We start from the raw sequence: 20,407 nt of genomic DNA, 5'->3' as shown, positions 1-20,407 counted from the left end.
TTTGGTTTTCCAAGTAGGACCACAAATGCTCTATTGGATAAAGGTCAGGTGAATTTGGGGGCCAAGACATGACTTGAAAGTCACTGGAATGTTCCTCGAACCAATCCATGACGATTCGACCCGTATGACATGGTGCATTATCCTGTTGGTAAACACCATTCCCCGCAGGAAAAACTGTTGCTATGATTGGGTGAACCTGGTCTGCAACTGTGTTCAAGTAGCTTACAGACGTCAGGGATTGTTCTATGAGGATTATGGGTCCTAATGTGCCCCATGAAAACATTGTTCCTGGGCGAGAAACCATGAAAACCTGGGCGAGCCCATTGTTATAGATGGAGAGTGGTCATAATGTAATGGTTCTTCGGTGTCGGTATTTAGATTTAACTACACCTTTTAAAATTTTACATAAAAGCTCCATTTAACTTGAACCTAAGTGTTCTTTTACTCTATTCTTTGTGTTGATGAACACAAATTCGCAGGTAGCTTTTTTTCTATATCATGTAAAAGCTTTATTTTTCCAGTATTAGGTACTCTCCTTGTTAGATGTCCAGTCCATATTTCACTAACTGCCTTATGTATTATGTAATATAATGTGTTATTCGAATATTGTATTAATTATTACATGATTTTCTTCAAAACAGGTCTGAAATATCACCACTGTCAATGCAATGTGGTATTTAATCAATGGTTGGGTGTTTTCTTTTCTTTTTTTTAATTGTCTAACTCAAGACACTGACCCCAAAAAGTAAGTTGTATATTTACTGTTTCATTAGATCAAGAAAATTTTGTACATTTACTGTTTCATTAAATCAAGAAAATGTTGTATATTTACTGTTTCAATAGATCAAGAAAATGTTGTATATTTACTGTTTCATTAGATCAAGAAAATGTTCGTATCTTCGATTGTATAAAGTCAGCTTTATTTTCTAAGCAGAAAATTATCAATTATTCATAGCTTGCAACGTGTATGATCGATGAGGAAAATTTTTATTTAGGTAACAATATTTACATTTTAGTACAAAAATTTTGTTTACTAAAGCTTTAAAAAAATTTTTTTCGATTACCATGATAGATCAAAAGTTCAAATACAAGTATTTAAAATCTTTTAGTTAAGCATCATATTTATAAGAATTAGTAAACTGTATCACTTCTTAGAAATATTTTTCTAGTCTAATTATTAATTTACTTTCACTAGTGTTAATCCATTCCCAAGTTATGCATATTCCATACTTCCTATACTTCCAAACTCTATACTATTAATCTAATGTATATTCCATATTTCCATAAGCTATTCTGTAATCATATAATGAGCAATAATTTGTATATTGGTAACGCTGGGGAGCAAATGAATTTTGCTCCAAAAGTTGCCGATATCATTTCAATGACAGTTTAGTCTATGTTTCTTTAAAATATACATGGTTAAAAATGTTAAATATAATAGAGCGCCGCATAAGTGACTTCTAGGCCTCTAGGGGATTTAGGGCACTGACTTCTAGGGGATTTAAGGCACATCATTTGATTAAATTGCATAGGAACTCATGCCTGGAAATCTCGTCGTACGCGCTTCTCTATTATGAACCGTTTTTGTGAGCTTCTGATAACGTTATAATATGGAGTGCCCCTAGACGCGTATGATGACATTTTAAAGCACGGGTACCTATGCAATTTCAATCCTGATGCTGTGCCTTAACTCCCTTAGAAATTAATCTCAATATTTTCACGACCTACTGTTATATATAACGTTTTTAAATTTTATGTATCACTTTATGTATTATATAAACTTTATTCAAACGCTATGCAACATTTTGCATATTTCGGAAAATAGACAAAGAATGAAATATACAAGAAAAACTACAGCAGGGAGAAAGAAACAGATAGCAGACTTGATATCAGCGACGTAACAACATCTAATATCCGTTAAAAAAAATCTCATGCTATGGAAAACAAAAAAAAGGCTTGTTCACGAGTGCAATTATCGTTACCAGTGAAATTATCGTCTTCATTAATATAAATTTTTTATTCCTTGTCAAAAATGAAATGTATATAAATTAAAAACAAATACTTAAGTAAGAAAGAAAAAAATATGGCGAAAATTAAGAGAATAATTATCAAGGTAAATCAAAATGAAAGTGGTATTAAAAGCATCAGTTGGAGAGTGGCATATGAAACTGGATAGCATTTTGGATAATCAGATTGTACCTTTCTCGTTGTTCTCCAGTTCTATTCTTAGAAACCTCTCTTAACCTGACATACTCGACTTGGAAGGATGGAGAATATGTGGAATGAGAATTTTTAAGAATGTTTTAAATGTTACTGATATAATTTATGCAAATAAATTTCGAGATATTTTCTATTTTTTTCAAAACACCAAAATACATGATCGCCACCTCTTAGTATCGCTATTTTTTTGCAATCTAATAAAGCAAGGCACTTATTTTTGGAGAGGCATAGTGTTTTCAAGTAATATTCTATTATCAAAATTTTTTCCATAGAAAAAAAAATTCCTCGAGAAAACGAAAGTTAAAAATTTAAAGGGAACAACGCAGTAAAATTTTCAAAAATGAAAGAAAAGTTACTGAATTTTTCTAAAATGTAAAATTTACAGAATAATGTGCAGTGCTCTAACTAAAACAATTTTCAACTGATTTCATTTAAATTTCGACAATATGTTTACACTAAATATACTTTTTGTTGCATGACCGAATTTTTTTAATTGAATGGACTGGTTTTGAGTAATCTACGAAAACTAACTTATTTTATGTCCTTTCTTAATTCTTTTTACAAAATACAAATTTATTAAAAAAAATTAATTTAAAAACCCTACGTGCTGCGAAAATTACTTCTCGTAGTTTTAAAAAATCAAAATGGAATCAAATCTGAATGATTTTTCTTTAAATTTATGAGTACAGCAAGTGGTGATCAAATTAAAAAATAAGTTATAAACATTGCAGTACATAAGCACTAACTTTTTTAATTGTTTTGTATCTGCAATATGACAATATGAAGATTGAAATATGTGCAATAAGATAAAAAAAAATACTAAGTTAAGTTTTCACAATTTTTGCAAATTCAGCATTATTTTTTTACAGAAGTTTCAACTGTGTTTTTTTCTTTAAAGCAAAATCACTGTAGCAGAAAAGGCTTCTTAAAATAAAACCATTTTTGAATCTATTAATTACACTTATAATCTATTCCCTGTGTTACTTTTGCAGCATATTTAATAACGTATTTGGTTTCTTTTTCAACTTCAGGATTAATTCGATACTCCTTATACATATATTTTTGAGCTTCATTTTGAACAGATATTTTAAAAATATATTTTAAGTTTGGTGTTCACGGAACATCTTTCAAATTTTAATTTCATTATTTTTCTTTGAAATTTAGCTGATTGTCAGCATTTATTTAGAATATGATAAAACAACATTACAATTTTGCAATTTACGATACTTAATATTGATTTGTTTTTTCTCTTATACAGTGGGTATATTTTTACGAGTGCAAAAGTACTTAAAAAAGGAGAGGAAAACAAACTTTATTTGAGGAGAATAGGGAATTTGGATGAAGGTACTTTAAATGTTACTTTATTGTACAGGTCAGACTTTTTCTCAGTAGATGTTCCTCAGATTTCTCAAGAATTTCCAGTACCTTCAGGTAATATATTTTCTTCAAAAAGATATCTATGCTATCTCAAGCAAGAAAAAATAAACTTTACCTGAATTTTATAAACTAGAGCTAAATAAAAAAGAATTAATATCAATAGTATTTCTTGCTTCAAAAGTATACCGGTTGTAGAATACGCATACATAGTGTCTCGTATTGACAAATCTTTATATTTTTAATAATTATAGAAAAAATTAAAAAACAAATTCTCCATTACGTGTGATAAAGTAAATTTTTAATGAAAAATGTTGTTTCTAAATTCTGACCCCTCCTCATTGATTTAGAAAAAAAAAGGAGGGATTGAAATCCTGAGAAACTATATTTAATAAATTTTCCGACTAGTGGAGTTAAAATAAATTCTTTTCCCTTCTTTCCTTTTTCATAATTTATATACTGAAATGAACTGTTTTTGATGATTTTAATCTATTTTTCTCTTATTATCCCTTTAACTCAGATTGGACACCGGTGTCCCTTTTAAATATTTTTTTCTGACTCTCTAAATACGGACAAAAATATATTTTGGTAGNAAATAAATAAATTAAAGAAATTTTATAACTTTTTCTCGTGATTTGAATAACTGCAAATTTGAAAAGTTATTGCTTGGAAGTGAGCCGTGTTTGAAGATTTTACTTTTAACGCAGAAAAAGACATCGTATTACAAAACCATAACTTATTAAAATGTTAAATATAATATTCTTTACTAATTGTGACCTAAATTATTACAAAATAATGAAAGAAATATGAAAAATATGTTTGATAAAATTCTGCGTCAAAGGGTTAATATCAATAAAGTTTTCTCAGGAATGAATTTTTTTTTTCTTCTATAGTATTTTGCGTGCCCTATTGAAGCTAGTTTCTTAACTACAGAGTTTTTAATTTTTTTTTGTTAAGGTTAGTTTTTTTAGATCATTTGCATGCAAGATAAAGTCTACAACTCTTGGTAAAACATGTGCATTTCTGATTCTTGATGCTTCGTCGCATATTAAAAAACGACCAGATGTTTCCAAACAATTCAAAGACAGTAAAATTTGAAAGTATTCTTTCAACTATTGAATTCTTGAGCTTTCTAGCTATCTATGGCTCTTTCTAATGCCACAATCGTATCAGCCCACTGAAAGCAATTTCAACATGAATGAATACAATACTTCACCATCAAAAGTTTAAACTTAATTCGTTCATTTAAAAGACAATCATTAAAACTGCAATTCTAATTGCGTATATATTTGGTGTCATGCGTACTTAAATGTTTTTAAAATCCCATTAATTTTCAGTTGGATTTAGTTATGAATGTCTACCTGCTTATGAAAGAGTCTGTGCTCTATAAAATTGACGAGATAAGCACTGGTGGTGTGGGAGAATTGACTGCATGGGCAGGGAGCCACGGCCTAACTTTTGCATTCACGCGGCTGAAACCGATTTGCACCTGTATACGTCCGTGTATCAATTGATTAAATTAGACGATAGATAATATAAAATCGACGATAGGAAAAATTAGACTATATATTAGATAAATATAGAACTAAACAAAACTCAGCGGCGCGACAGCCCTTGCGGGCTAAGGCCTACTGTGCCCATCTCAGTTTTCTTGACCTTGGGCTCTAAGGTGCAGAAGCAGATGTTCCGGTCAGGTGGTCAGCCGAACGCGGAACCCCCAGTGTTTAGTTCCCAAGCGTGCTTGGTACTCATTTATCGACCCACTGAAGGGATGAAAGGCTGAGTCAGCCTTGCCCGGCCCAAGGATAGAACCAGGGATCTGTGGCACGACAGCGTGAAGCGCTACCGCTCAGCCACCGGGCGTCAGATAAATATAGAATATTGAAATTATTTCAATTCCTATGCATTTTATTAGCATAAATTACATTATTTTTAATCTTCTTTCATTAGCACAAATGTACCAACAACTTCAATGCTTTTAATCAAGAAAGAGGCTTAGGAAAAAATATTGTTATAACCCAGGTCAAAATTGTGATCTGTAAATGGATGTATGAATGGGTCCATCCAATAAACGGGTATGACGTATGGGTGTGGCAGAAGTCGAATTCTTGGCCATAGATAGGGCCACTGGAAAACAAGAACAATCGCATTCGTCCCAACGCGGGCAGATCAAAGTGGTCAACCACCCGCTTACTGATCCCAGCCAGTGATGCATGACTATGGAAACCAAAGTGTTCAAGACACCAAAAACGTGTGAAATATTTATTTAATTTATTAAATAAATAAATAAAACTCTTTTTGAACCTCACTGATCCTATAAAATGTCCTAAATCTAAGTTAAGTAAAGGAAGTTGACGAGAAGGAATTATATTTCGACTAATTCGATGTGGGATACGGTTGCGTATTTAATTAACTTATCGTTAATTAACATTCTAACTTCTGTAGAATAACTTATTCAATACGTATTTTCTCTAATACTTATTAAAAAAGACCATCTAACAATTTGCATTGTTTTATGTACTAGCCAAATCTATAGCCAAAAATGATTCTGTGATAAATTGAAAGGTTCCGTTAGTTTTTTTTTTCATCATTATTTATTTAATACATTTAATTATTCTATCGTAACTACCACCATAATTTACATTGCAATTTATTTATGTATAAATCAAAAACTTACTTTGCATTTCGATCAAGATATTATAATGAATCATGAAGAATACGAAAAATTTTTTTTAATGAATCATGGCGAATACGATATAGGTTTTTTTTAAAGGAATGATAAAGAATATTACTTATGTTACCTAATAGATTATCATATCGTGTTGTTTAATTAGAGCTACATTAAAAGCGGTGACGGAATTTTAATTCCATGCGTTACATCTGCCTAAGCTCAGAAATATTAACTCAATTTTAAAAGTTAACCTTCTACATATATAATAATAGCGAAATATTGTTAGACATAGAACAGCTGCAAAACGTTATTAAACATGATTAGGAATACTTGTAGGCCTACGTATTTTCCTTTTTTTTAATTTATTAAATTAGTTTTATGATTAGACTTACGTGAAATTTGTATTGCAGAAAACTAATATTGAAATGAGTAATAGGAACATTTTCGATTTTCCTCTAACTTTTAAAATTATCATTGTATTTAATTTGTTAGTTCAAACCCCGCTCAATTTCTGCCTCCAGGTATCAGCTTGTCTGACGGGAAGTAAATGTGACCTGTGCGCATCGCGGATTATATAGCATATATTCATGCCAATGGACATGAAATTGCAGAGCTTTTACCTCCATAACCCAAGTGTACATTAGAGTAATAGCAACTCATTTAAAAATCTTATCGTATAGAGCAGTAGCGATGACTTACAAAGCCATCTAATGAGTAATTTTAGAACTGAAGAATTTTTTGTGGTCTTTTAATTTTTACTTATTTTCAATCTCAGAATAATTATCAAAATGTGTTTTGTTAAATAAATAAGTACACTCCTCAAAAGTGAAATTGCAACACCAAGAAATAATGCACGTAGCGTCATGCAAATTTCAGGAGCGATAGTAGTGAGATGGATATGCAAATGATTAATAAAACTGACTAATAAAATCATTATAAAGCAATTTATTCAATATCTAATGTGGCCACCTAGGGCAGCTATACAGGCCTCAATCCGGCGAGGTATGACATCAATGACTCCATTGATGGTTGCCTGAGGTAACCTTTTCCAAGCCACATCAACTGCTGTGCGCAGATCATCGATGGTTAGCGCCATTGGTCCTCTGTTCATGCCACGTCCAATGAGATCCCATAGGTGTTCTATGGGATTCAGATCTGGAGAGGCTGCCGGCCAGGGAAGGATGTCAAATCCNCCTGAATTAGACCATATAATAGATAAACACGGAATATTGAAATTATTTCAATTCCTATGCATTTTATTTGCACAAATGCATTTTATTTGCACAACTTCAATGCTTTTAATCAAGAAAGAGGCTTTGGAAAAAATACTGTTATAACCCAGGTCAAAATTTTGATCTGTAAATGGATGTATGAATGGGTCCATCCAATAAACGGGTATGACGTATGGGTGTGGCAGAAGTCGAATTCTTGGCCATAGATGGGGCCACTTGAAAACAAGAACAATCGCATTCGTCCCAACGCGGGCAGATCAAAGTTGTCAACCACACGCTTACTGATCCCAGCCAGTGATGCATGACACCAAAAACGTGTGAAATATTTATTTAATTTATTAAATAAATAAATAAAACTCTTTTTAAACTTCACTGATCCTATAAAATGTCCTAAATCTAAGTTAAGTAAAGGAAGTTGAAGAGAAGGAATTATATTTCGACTAATTCGATGCGAGATACGGTTCCGTATTTAATTAGCTTATCGTTAATTAACATTCTAACTTCTGTAGAGTAACTTAGTCAATACGTATTTTCTTAATACCTATTAAAAAAGTCCATCTAACAATTTGCATTGTTTTATGTACTAGATAAGTCTATAGCCAAAAATGATTCTGTGATAAATTGAAAGGTTCCGCCAGTTTTTTACCCATCATTATTTATTTAATCCATTTAATTACTCTATCGTAACTACCACTATAATTTACATTGCAATTTATTTAAGTATAAATCAAAAACTTACTTTGCATTTCGATCAAGATATGATAATGAATCATGAAGAATGCGACACATTTTTTTTAATGAATCATGGCAAATACGATATAGGTTTCTTTTTAAGGAATGATAAAGAATATTACTTATGTTACCTAATAGATTACCATATCGTGTTGTTTAATTAGAGCTACATTAAAAGCGATGACGGAATTTTAATTCCATGTGTTACATCTGCCTAAGCTCAGAAATATTAACTCAATAATTTTAAAAGTTAACCTTCTACATATGTAATAATAGCGAAATATTGTTAGACATAGAACAGCTGCAAAACGTTATTAAACATGTTTAGGAATACTTTTAGGTCTACGTATTTTCCTTTTTTTTTTAAATTTATTAAATTAGTTTTATGATTAGACTTACGTGAAATTTGTATTGCAGAAAACTAATATTGAAATGAGTAATAGGAACATTTTCGATTTTCCTCTAACTTTTAAAATTATCATTGTATTTAATTTGTTAGTTCAAACCCCGCTCAATTTCTGCCTCCAGGTATCAGCTTGTCTGACGGGAAGTAAATGTGACCTGTGCGCATCGCGGATTATATAGCATATATTCATGCCAATGGACATGAAATTGCAGAGCTTTTACCTCCATAACCCAAGTGTACATTAGAGTAGTAGCAACTCATTTAAAAATCTTATCGTATAGAGCAGTCGCGATGACTTACAAAGCCATCTAATGAGTAATTTTAGAACTGAAGAATTAACACAAGCTTTACAAATTAGGAGAAAAATGATATTTGTTAATTTTCGTAATATAATAAATTTTGCACAGAAGGATACATTAACATTTGCACTTTAAATTGTAAGGAGAACACTTAGGACTTTCTGGTTTTAGTAGCTGTTAAAAACAAAAACTTCAAGAAACACAGAAAAAAATTAAGAAAGGCATCCTAATCCAAATTAGTAACGTAGCAGAACTGTAAAAAGAGTAGAAAACTACGAGTATACTCTGTTCCGAGTTAAGAAAAATCCATTATCCTTATGCAGAGAGCCTGCTAAGTACATGCCAAATGGATTCCAAGGTCCCATCGCGAACGTATATCAACGTCACCAATTCTTGAAACGACGTTGAGCAGCCTTCTTTTGCTTGTTTTCTTATTAACAATACTTAGCAGGCTTCTTATTAACAATACTTAGCACAAAATAATAATCAATAAATAAGTGATAGAAATTGGTAAAATTGTTTTCTAAAAATTGTAACAAATATACGTCTTTCTTTTCGTATTTTAAAGAAACTGATAAAAGAACAATAAATATTCCATAGCACATCGATGCCTCTCAGAGAAACCAACACAGAAATTCACTTCATTCTAATCTACATGTTCCGCTGTCAACGCGCCATCTCGTTTTCGAAAAAGAAACTATTCTTCCTCAATTTCTCAATGAAAACGCTACATTATTTATTAAAGTCTCTATAATATAAAATGTATGTCTCTTCGCTCACAAGTTCATATGGAAAATGGGGTGTTCTTCTGCACCGTATATATTGTGTACATTTATGATTTAAAAAGAATAAGAAATGTATTCTTTATTCACCTTTGAATGTCAGGATGTTTAAAGTTACATTGTAAGAATTTTTTTTCTGTTAATAGATAAATTTTTCAATGTGTTTATGTAAAAATCAGAGGTCATTTCTTTTATTTTTGTGGTCTTTTACCTTTTACTTATTTTCCATCTCAGAATAATTATCAAATTGTGTTTTGTTAAATAAATAAGTAGATGCTAAGCATGCTTAATGCTAGTTAGTTACAGTAATTTAAGAATTTAAATAAAACAATTAAGAAAGTGAGCAAAATATGATTTCAAAAGATACAAAACAATATGTGCTTATAAATATATTTCAAATTTATGAGCATTTCTTAATATATATATTCCAAATCTATAAATATATTTTAAATTTATGAATAGTAAATTCAAGTTACGCTATCAATAGGAATTATAGTTATATAAGTGTAAATTGTGCTAATAATATATAGTATACGAACACATTATTTGACAACCTAAATTGAATCGTGCAGTACAAACAAAATGCAAGAATGACGAAAGAAAAGATTTGAACTTTGCAATAATGATTATTGAATGCTATGTAAAATAATAATTATAATTTAAATATTTTTTTCTTAAAACAGATTTTAAACGACTTTTATATTTTAACAGGTGAAGCATATACGACGTTTAACTGGCTTCTGGACAACTTTGAAACTGATTACAGTTACGGGACTTTAAAAATAAACGGAATTTTTGGGGATTACAGCTTTACGGGTAATGACACTGTTAAATTTGTTTATCCGAAGCCAAATATTGTCATCATTCAAACAGATAAGCCTGTATACCAACCAGGACAAACAGGCAAGTAAATGAAACTCAAATTTTTATATTATAGTAATATGTAATGTATTACGGAAGACTACTATATACAGTGAAAGATAATTATGTACATCCGGACAATTTTAAAGTGATTACAGCTAAGGAACTTTATAGATAAATGCTACTTTTTGAGATTGTACCTTTATAGGGGATGATAATTTTAAATTTGTTTGTCGAAAAGCAAAATATTATTATCATTTAAATATATAAGCTTACCAATCCGGACAAACATGCAATTAAATTGCAAAAAAGTACTGGCATTCAAGGTGCCGGTACTTTTAATCATAAATTCCATTCCATTTTTATTGAAATATGTTATAAAACGAAAAATTTACATGTACCGTAATTTTTAGCAACGGTATACTAATTCTTAATCTAATTGGCTCAACACCCTAACTTGAAATATGATATTTATTTAGTGTAGATGGTATTTTAAGTTACGGAATAAGACTCAAAACCGTACTTTTTCTGAATAAGCATACTTTTCAGGACGATTGAATTCGTGACCCTTAAAATATAGAGGATAGCCGTAATCTTGTAACAATGTTTCAGGCAAGAGAGAGGTCAAAAGTTTGAACTTAAGGTTGATTTTACTTTTCAAGCATTTAGCTATATGACTAGAAATTTTTAAGTCAAACAAAAAGCACTAAATAAAATTCATTTATCAGTCGGTAATTTATGGAAAAAAATAATTTTAAATATTTTACTTAATATTTGTTAAATTACTTTTAATATTTTAATATTTTATTTAATAGTAGTCAAAAAAATTTAACTGTAAAGTGTGTAAAGGCCTGGTTTCTTAGGACAGGACGCCGTCAGCTGGAAATCAGCGCTAACCTCTGATTGGTCCATTTGTGAGTNCATCGAGCACCAAACGTGGCATTCAGGTAATTCCGTACATCAATGCTGAAGTGTGCTGGCGCCCCATCGTGCTGAAACCACATGCGGTTACGAATGGCGATCGGAACATCATGCAGCAGTTGTGGTAACACTTCTTTCAGAAAAATAAGATAGCTTCCGCCACTGAGTCGCGTGAGTAGTAAGTATGGCCAATCAAAAATTCGTTCACAATACCAGCCCACACATTAATACAGAAACGTTGTTGAAACGCATGTGGACGCGTTGCATGTGGATTATTGGTTGCCCACACATGGGAATTGTGCGCATTAAAGACACCCTCGCGTGAAAATGTCGCTTCATCTGTAAATAGCACATCCCCTACGAAATCTGGCTGCAACGCACATTGCTGCATCACCCACAGGCAGAAGTTCACGCGGAGAGGATAATCTGCCGGATTCAATGATTGTACTTTCTGAAAATGGAAGGGGTGTAAGCGATTTTCGTTTAACACTCTGCATACAGTCTGATGACTCACACCTACGTCACGCGCAACAGTTCTTGTGCTTGACTCGGGTCTACCAGCCACAATGTTCAAGATGCTTTCTTCCAGCCTTGGAGTGCGTACAGCTCTTAATCGACCAGCGTCATGTCTGTTGACGTCGAACGCACCTGTTTCACAAAGTTGACGATGCAGCCGTTGAAAAATTCTATGATCCGACATTCGTCGATCAGGATACTCCGCGCGATACATTCGTAACGCAGCTCTGCCGTTACCATTTGCACGGCCGTACATGTAATGCATGTCTGCTTTTTCTGCATACGTAGAGTCACCCATCGTCTACGGCAGCAGAATTGTGAATGGCGCTTTTCCCTACTGCGATGCATCATTTTCAACGGCGGCTAGACATCTACTGCCCTCTACCGGCAATGATACCAACCGATCACTCCATTTCTCTTTCCTTTTATTTCCCCTGTTTACGCCTCACCGCGTCACTTGCGACTATACATTCCTATACAATAAATCATTGTTACAATGTCCTGTACCTACCATTAAAGTTTGTACCATGAATTCGGGACCACCCTGTATATACACAATAATACAAGAAGTTCAATATTATTTAATTCTAAGAAATTAATTATTTTTTAATTTTTGTTCAACTCGAACAAGTCAGCTTGAGATTTCATTGCTCTGGTATCATTTAAATAATGATGACTAATATAAGTTATGCCTTTTACGGATGAGTTTCGTAAACATTTCTCTTGCGAAATTATAATAAATGTACTAAGAATTAAATTTTTTTCCCTTGCATTTCGTAACGCCAGAAGTACGTAACAGAATAACAGCTGGGTAACAGATGTTTTTATGGAATACACAAATATTTAAAATCTAGTCTCATCAGCAGGAAAACAAAATTACTGCTCTACGAAGTTTTGATTAGGTCCACATTTACGTACGCTGAGACGTGCTTAACTGAAGGTGATAAGTAAGTTTTAGCGGTTTTTAAAAGAAAAATACAGCGAAGCATTTCGGGAGGTGTCAGGGGGAATGATAGTTGGAGAAAAATAACACAATTAAAACTTTATGGGATCAACAAAGAATCGGACATAATAAAATTTATATCAGTTCAAAGAATAAAATAGGCTGGACAACTGATTAGAATGAATGATGATCGGGTCACCAAAAAGATCTTCGCCAAACCATCTGGATCAGGTGGATCGACTGCCTAGAAAAAGAATTAAGAGTTCTCAAAATTATAAACAGGTACAGTTTAACAAAGGGGGAAGCTTGGAACTTGCATTTGAGAAAGGCCATGGCTCACCCTGCGCTGAAGCGCCATTGAAGAAGAAGAATAACAATTTAAATTTCTTGTTAATTGAACAAAAATAATTCTTATCAAAACTTAAAAAACTCAAATAATCCTTAGATTCCAATTTCCAAAATAATACGAACTGCAAACCATTGAAAATTTTCTGCTGTATTTCATTTTTGAACTGAATTTAAAATGATTTTGATTCCCACTACACGTAAATATGTCAAGGCTATCTAGAGTTTAGATAATCAAGTTATGTAGAATATAGATAACCCTAATAAATTAACAGGAAAAATTTTACCGACAATTTTATTTCGACTGTCTTTTCACAACCATTTGACAATTGCCTAATCGGAAAAGTTCGCAAGTGAAATAAGGTGAAAAATTTAGCATCCTATAAATTAGCTACGCTAAGAATAAAAATATTTTGAAATATTTTACGAGTATTTTATGAAATATGTTATAAATATTATTATGATATATTTACTTGCAGTAAAATTTAGAATACTGAAAGTGAACAAAGATTTCAAACCAGGTAATGAAGATAACGTAAGTATGTTTTTTGGCTCTCAAATATGTTATAAGAGTCATTTTAATTAACAGCTCACATAAATTGACATTTTTCTTAGAGTTTTGATACTATGCATTAATATTTATTTTCATTCACATTGGTATTCTTTTTTACTAATTCCTACTCATTTTAGTAATCTTAAACTTAATAAAGTTTCATAAAAAATTTAATTTCGTTTTAATCAAATTGCGGCCTTTTAAAAACACACATAATAGAAACTTATTTTCTTTTCTTAAGCAATATGTCCACAGGATCAATATGGATAAATTATGTAATGAATTTCGGAGCATGATAAAAATAAATACATGGCTTCTTGAACAGTGAGCAGCTAACCATACATTAGCATCTCCATATTTTTCTATTATTGAATTTTAAATTAACTGCTTTTTTTCTTAATTGAAACCTGATATTTCCTTAAATTATCCCTCAAATTTCCCTTAATAATTCAAATTAATTTACCGAAAATTGTCCTTTATTCTGAAAATAACTTTTTCATTTTTGAAAAATAATTCTTTTAGAATAAGGCATAATTAATTTAAAAGAGAAAAACTCTCTTCTGTAAAATATAAAACAAATTGCTTTGGGCTGATTTTTTTAAAATCAATAAAAATTCCTTAAAGCATTTTCATTCGACATGTTCTTTTTAATTTTTAATTATTTTGAGGGCAAAATAATTTACCGAGTGTTTATTTTTAATAAAATAAAAATAATTATTGTTTTAATTCATTCACTTTCTTCAGACAGCTAACGCATATGTTGCCGATCCAATGGGAACACATCTGTTTCACTTTGAGGACATAGAATTAGTAAAAGGTAAATATTTTTAAACAAAATATTTAAGCCCATATACCCTTAAAAATAAGAAATTAAAAAAAATAAATGAAAGAAATAAAAGTAAAATAAAAATATCATTTCAACTTTATATCATAAAGAAGTAAATACAGATTCCCAAAGATTATTAACTGAATTTATTCTTAATATTAATTTCACCCGAAAAATTTCTGATTCTTCATAAAACAAATACTTTCCTGTACTCTACGCTTAGATTGTTACCAAATAGTTTTTACTTCTACAGCGAAAGGCCATCTCATGCCGAAATGGTCAACAAGTTAGGGATATTTTCAGATTTATCATTATTTTTATCGTTGTAAGCGATTTAAAAGCACAAAAAGTAGGTAATGAACAATACTCTTTATTTATAATGCATGAATAAAATTGGACACAGAAGTTAATGGCACAAATGCTTGAATTAGCTACAATGCACCGAAATTACAGTCATAATTACTAAGTAATTAAGTAATAATTACTAAGGGAAAAAGTGCCGGAACATGCAAAATAAAAAAGTAAAATTAAATGAAAAAAAACTAAGTATAGTATTTTAGATTTGAGAAAAGTTTCTAAATTTAAATGTCTTGTTAAGTTTTACTAATGAAGTTAGTAAAATTATAACGTATTATTTCATTAAAAAAAAATTAATGTTCAATTTTTTGTTACTTTCGAATTCGTAATCGGTTTTCACTGCTTAAAAAAATTATAATAGTTTTTATCATAATTATGTGTTTTGATTCAATCTAACGTGTTTTATTTTTCACTAGGCATAGCACAAAACGAGTTTAAACTTTCGGAGGAGCCTTCCTTGGGTACTTGGTCAATTAACGTATCAGTAGCAAATGAGTTTCACACGACAGAATTTGCTGTTGATGAATTTGGTATGAAATAAAAATAATATATGCTTTTCTTATCATTTAAATAAATCATAATATTTAAATATATTATTAAACAACGGGAATGAAGCACGAATAGTGATAAAAAGCAAGTATATTATAGTTTCGGTTCCATAAACAGGAATCTTTCTCAATGTCGAAACACAAAACATCGCACAATGAAAGAAGAAATCACAAAATGCAAATGAAACACATTACTTTCTGTGTTTTGACCAGAGAAAGTTTTCTGTTTATGGAAACAAAATAATAGTTAGAACCTCTCACAAACAAAACATTCCTCCTCTTTGTCGAAACGTAGAATGTCACAAAATGAAACATAACACATAATGAAGCATCTAATTTCCTTTTATGTTTTTACCAGCGAAAGTTTCTTGTTTATGGAAACAAAATAATAGTTAAAACCTCTCATAAGCAAAGCCTTCCTCATTGTCGAAACTCAGAATGCCACAAAATGAAACACAACACATAATTATATCCTACGCGTCAATCAGAGAAAGTTTCTTGTTTAGAGAAACGAAATAATAGTTAGAATGTCTCATAAGCAAAACCTTCTTCTTTGTTGAAACGCAGAATATCACAAAAGGATACACAACACATAATAAAACGCATAATTACATTCTACGCTTTGACCAGAGAAAGTTTCTTGTGTATGGAAACGAAATAATAATTAGAACCTCTCATAAGCAAAACCTTCTTCTTTGTTGAAACGCAGAATGTCACAAAAGGAAACGCAACACACAATAAAACGCATAATTACATTCTACGTTTTGACCAAAGAAAGTTTCTTGTGCATGGAAACGAAATAATAGTTAGAACCTCTCATAAGCAAAATCTTCCTCTTTGTCGAAACGCAGAATGTCACAAAATGAAACACAACACATAATGAAACACATAATTATATTCTTTATTTTAACAGTGAAAAAGGTTATTATTTAATCAATTGAAACAGTGGTAAGAACCTTCCGATAGAAAGAACCTAGCTCATTATCGAAACACAGAATATCACAGAATGAGAAACAGAATTAAATTTTGTGTTCAATAGAGAAAGGTTCTTGTTTATGAAACAGAAACAGTAGAGTGTGCTTCATTTATTTACGCTGCTTAGTTGATATACGTAGCACAGAATATTCCCTATCCTTAATTGGACAAATCATTGCAGTTTCAAAAGCGTGAAATACTAGTTATCAAAGTTTATAACAGATGGTGTTTTCTACACTAGGGAGCACTGCAAGCTCTTTACTGCCTATACTTCCGGGTTATTGTTTCCGGTGTATTTTGTGGCCATTTGGCTCACAACGTGGTCATTGTATTCTGATACTCTCTTCAATAGTATTTCAATAGTAAAGAAAATCGTTATAAGAATGGTCATTTGAAGAACCTGTCATTTCAAGACGTAAGAATCGCCATTTAAAATACAGAGTGGTTGTAAAACACTTTAACTTGTCAACAATATACAAACTTGGAAATTTAAACCTAAATGATAATTTGAAAAATGAACTTTATATCGCTGCTCGAACCATAGCCTAACACTAACGCATGATGGTGCACAGCTTGCAACAAGAACAAACAGTAATAAATAAATTGAAAGAGGGCGAATCGTGACTGCCAAAAACGTGAGTTCATTCTAAATCTACCAATAATATCACAATTTTTAACAATGCATCTATAAATAACTGAAACAAATTTTCACTTCAAGCTCACCAAAACTACTTAATATCATTAATATCTTATGGAATACAGTAGATTTAAGCTCAGAAATTATATAATTTACTTCTTTTATTATAAGAACAAAACTATGTGTTTGAAAATATCACCTCGCCGAATAAGCTGTAGTAAGCAGCTCTATACTTTCCAACCGGAAATAGAGCAGGTCAAGAGCAAGAGATTGTTGCTGTTTATATTTATCTTGAAAACATCATCCATAAAATAATTTTAAAAAAATTTATTCTTCTTCATAATAAAATGACTTTTAATCATTACTTTTTTCTCATAATAGACCCACCTACGTTTGAAGTTAAATTGAATTTACCATCATTCATATTGTCAACTGAAGAAAATATTTTAATAGAAGTGTGTGCAAAGTAAGAATATTTCTGCACTCTATATTTCTAGATATGTAGGGTAGTTCTGAAATATTCGTCCTTGATATATATTTTTAAAATTTATACACTGCTATTAGAAAACATTATAAGAGATTCGAAAATATCGTTATCATTTATTTAAGTAAAACGTAAGGACAATATTAGTGTGGTCAGCGACAGTAGAAAAGAAAACGAAAAGAGAACAGATCGAGGAAGCAAATTTGCACAAAGGAGTGGTAAAAGTGAGATTTGAAACCGGACGATATCGAACATCTTGGGGTTTGTTTCTGTCGAAGGTTGAAGCTGAAGATAGTTACTTTAAAGTTCTCTTATGTCTAAATTCCTTTTTGTTTCAATGAAGCTCTAAATTTTCATCCTACTAAGTGGATTTATCTGAATTTTCGAAAAACAATTATCTCCTCTGAGCAGTCACCAAACCATGACGTTCGATCCTGATAACTATCTTTGGGCCTTTATGATTTCAAACAAATGGCATGCAAAAATACTTTATTTTACTGCCATAAATTTTATAGTAATAATTTTATTCATTAGAAATATCAAGTTAAACTTTAAACATATTTTAATGTATAAGGCTGGTATTTCATAATTGAAGTGCTTTGAATAATTTAGTGAAAAGCCACACTTTTTCCAAAAATACTGCTTTGTTTCCAAATAGTTACTTTAAAAATTTTCGAAATTTACACTAGATAGCAGCACAATGAAGAGAGGCATCTTTTTCTGCTTAAACATTGTGATGTTTTTTTTTCGTAACAAAAAGTAAGTTTACTTTATTAAGCGTACACACTTTTTATTTCGAAAAGCTAACACTAAACTAAAAAGAATATTTATGGAAACATTCCCAAAAAGTTATTACCAATATTTAAGTATTTTGCAGCTTTCTTTAATATCTTGTAACTGGTGTTAGTATAAATACCTTGTAACAATCTGATTTTAATAACTAAAAATTTGTTTCGATATTTTCAATTTCAGGTACAAGTATGGATTACCCGTCACTGGAATGTTAAATTTCACGGCTTTTTCTTTACATAGTCTTTACGCTCATTACGGACTACCTAAAAAGCCAGTACCAACAATGGATATTTACACACAGGTAATTCCGTTCAATATAAAGTTTTGAATTATGAAAATTGTGCGAGTGTACAATTTTTTCTCATCTACTCCAGATGTAAAATCATCCTTCAAATATATTTTAAATTTCTCTAGTTTTCTTTTATGCTGGGTAATCTCAAAGTTACTGGTGGATTTTGGAGGCTTATTGTTAGAGTTACTGCTGATTACTCCAGCGCCGTTTTATCCATTAGGCACTGTAGGCAACTGCCTAGGGGCCCCGCCACGTTCAGGGGCCCTGTGCTACAGAGAAAAAAATTGACAATGTTTCTTAAACAGTAAAAATTTAATTCGAAATTTCAATGACGATTGTCTTGCTCTGTACATTACATCGACGCTATTTTAGTACATTTCTGAACGCATTCCAAATTAGATATTAATATTATAGTAGTTAGTTCATATATAACGCAATAATATAACAGCAAGCAATTTTATCGCGGTAATTTTAACGCCGACTAATCAGATGAGTATACAGCAAGAGCAGCTTTTTTAACACAACACGCTTGAAAAACGCGCAAAATTCTACGTTGTGAATGCACAGTTACTGTTCTGGTACCTACCACAGGTATGTATATTCTATTGCCAAGCTACCAAAGAGTATGTAAAAATAAGGTTGGCAGTACTAGTTCTTTCGCCGCATGACTGGGAAATTCCCCGATCCGCTAAATACATACGTTGTATTGTGTCATAGACAACATTTTTAATGTAATCGTTGAATTTTCACTTCGTGCAATTTGTTTGCGAGTTTTACGGCTGTGAATGAATAGAGAGTTTTACAGTTTGTGTTTCAAAACTTACGAATTTAGAGCTAAGTATTGGATATTTATTTATAAAGACTGCAGAAGTGCTTCGGGCTTCGAGAAAATCGGTGAAACGACGAGTAAAAATCCGTGTAGTGTAAACTGAAGTTAAAATTACTATACGTAAGTTTTGTTATTTTTTTCATATTTTATTACCTAATACAGAACTTGACAAATGTGAAGTTTAAATTCATTGGCCATAATGGCAATTGAAAATGATGTATTGGAAAAGGTTAACTTTCAGGATGTCTTGAACGATTTTGTAACACTAAAAGTTAGAAGAGTTAATATTTAAGCTTATTGTATGATTTTTTTTAAATGCATATATTAATTACTTATATTCTTTTCGTTTGATTCAATATTTTTATTGAATAATGTGATAATATACCTATGTAGTAAAAAACAGCGTAATTATGAATAAAGTGTTGTGTTAGCGAAAAAATATATTAGGAAGTTAGAAGACGGTAGGGGGGGGGCGAGACGAGCATGAGCCGGCCCTGCATGTATCGCAGACATTTATTTCCGACCTAACTTTAGAGAACATTCAAAAAAAGTCAATGTGGGTCAATTCAGTCAATGTGGGAAACATTCTTGGGAGAATCAGAGCTTTTCTCAAAGTTACAGGAAGTTTTTTGAGACATATAGCTAGAGTTTCAGTAACTAACTATATATCGCCAGACCTTAGAAAACATTTAAAGGACATTCAATGTGGGAAACATTCTTGGGAAAACTAGAGAAATATTGCAATATTTTTTAGAAAAATTATCTAATTTTAGTTTGTAAATTTTAAGTTTAAATGATTTGACGTAAATGAA

The 20,407-nt window shown here is 31.2% G+C and overlaps 1 protein-coding gene across 6 annotated transcripts in view; it reads left to right on the top strand.

Moving 5' to 3' along the window:
- Positions 1–20,407, top strand: part of LOC107450332 (alpha-1-macroglobulin) — a 76,046-nt gene that overhangs the window by 4,642 nt on the left and 50,997 nt on the right. For 2 of the 6 annotated variants that reach the window (XM_043047101.2, XM_043047100.2), the window contains exons 2-9: positions 642–745; positions 3,479–3,651; positions 10,428–10,619; positions 13,782–13,837; positions 14,600–14,672; positions 15,455–15,568; positions 17,580–17,664; positions 18,655–18,775. In XM_043047101.2, the coding sequence (XP_042903035.1) occupies positions 669–745; positions 3,479–3,651; positions 10,428–10,619; positions 13,782–13,837; positions 14,600–14,672; positions 15,455–15,568; positions 17,580–17,664; positions 18,655–18,775 (891 nt within the window). In that variant the 5' untranslated portion in view covers positions 642–668. Of the gene's footprint in view, positions 1–641; positions 746–3,478; positions 3,652–10,427; positions 10,620–12,869; positions 12,962–13,781; positions 13,838–14,599; positions 14,673–15,454; positions 15,569–17,579; positions 17,665–18,654; positions 18,776–20,407 lie in introns of those variants that run through there. The other 4 variants (XM_071183085.1, XM_071183087.1, XM_071183088.1 and 1 more) reach the window with 4 other exon arrangements.

The sequence above is a fragment of the Parasteatoda tepidariorum genome, chromosome 7, assembly GCF_043381705.1.
Source record: "Parasteatoda tepidariorum isolate YZ-2023 chromosome 7, CAS_Ptep_4.0, whole genome shotgun sequence".
Lineage (NCBI taxonomy): Eukaryota > Metazoa > Arthropoda > Arachnida > Araneae > Theridiidae > Parasteatoda > Parasteatoda tepidariorum.
Note: the sequence above shows the minus strand (reverse complement) of the source record. Positions and strands in the feature narration are given on the sequence as shown.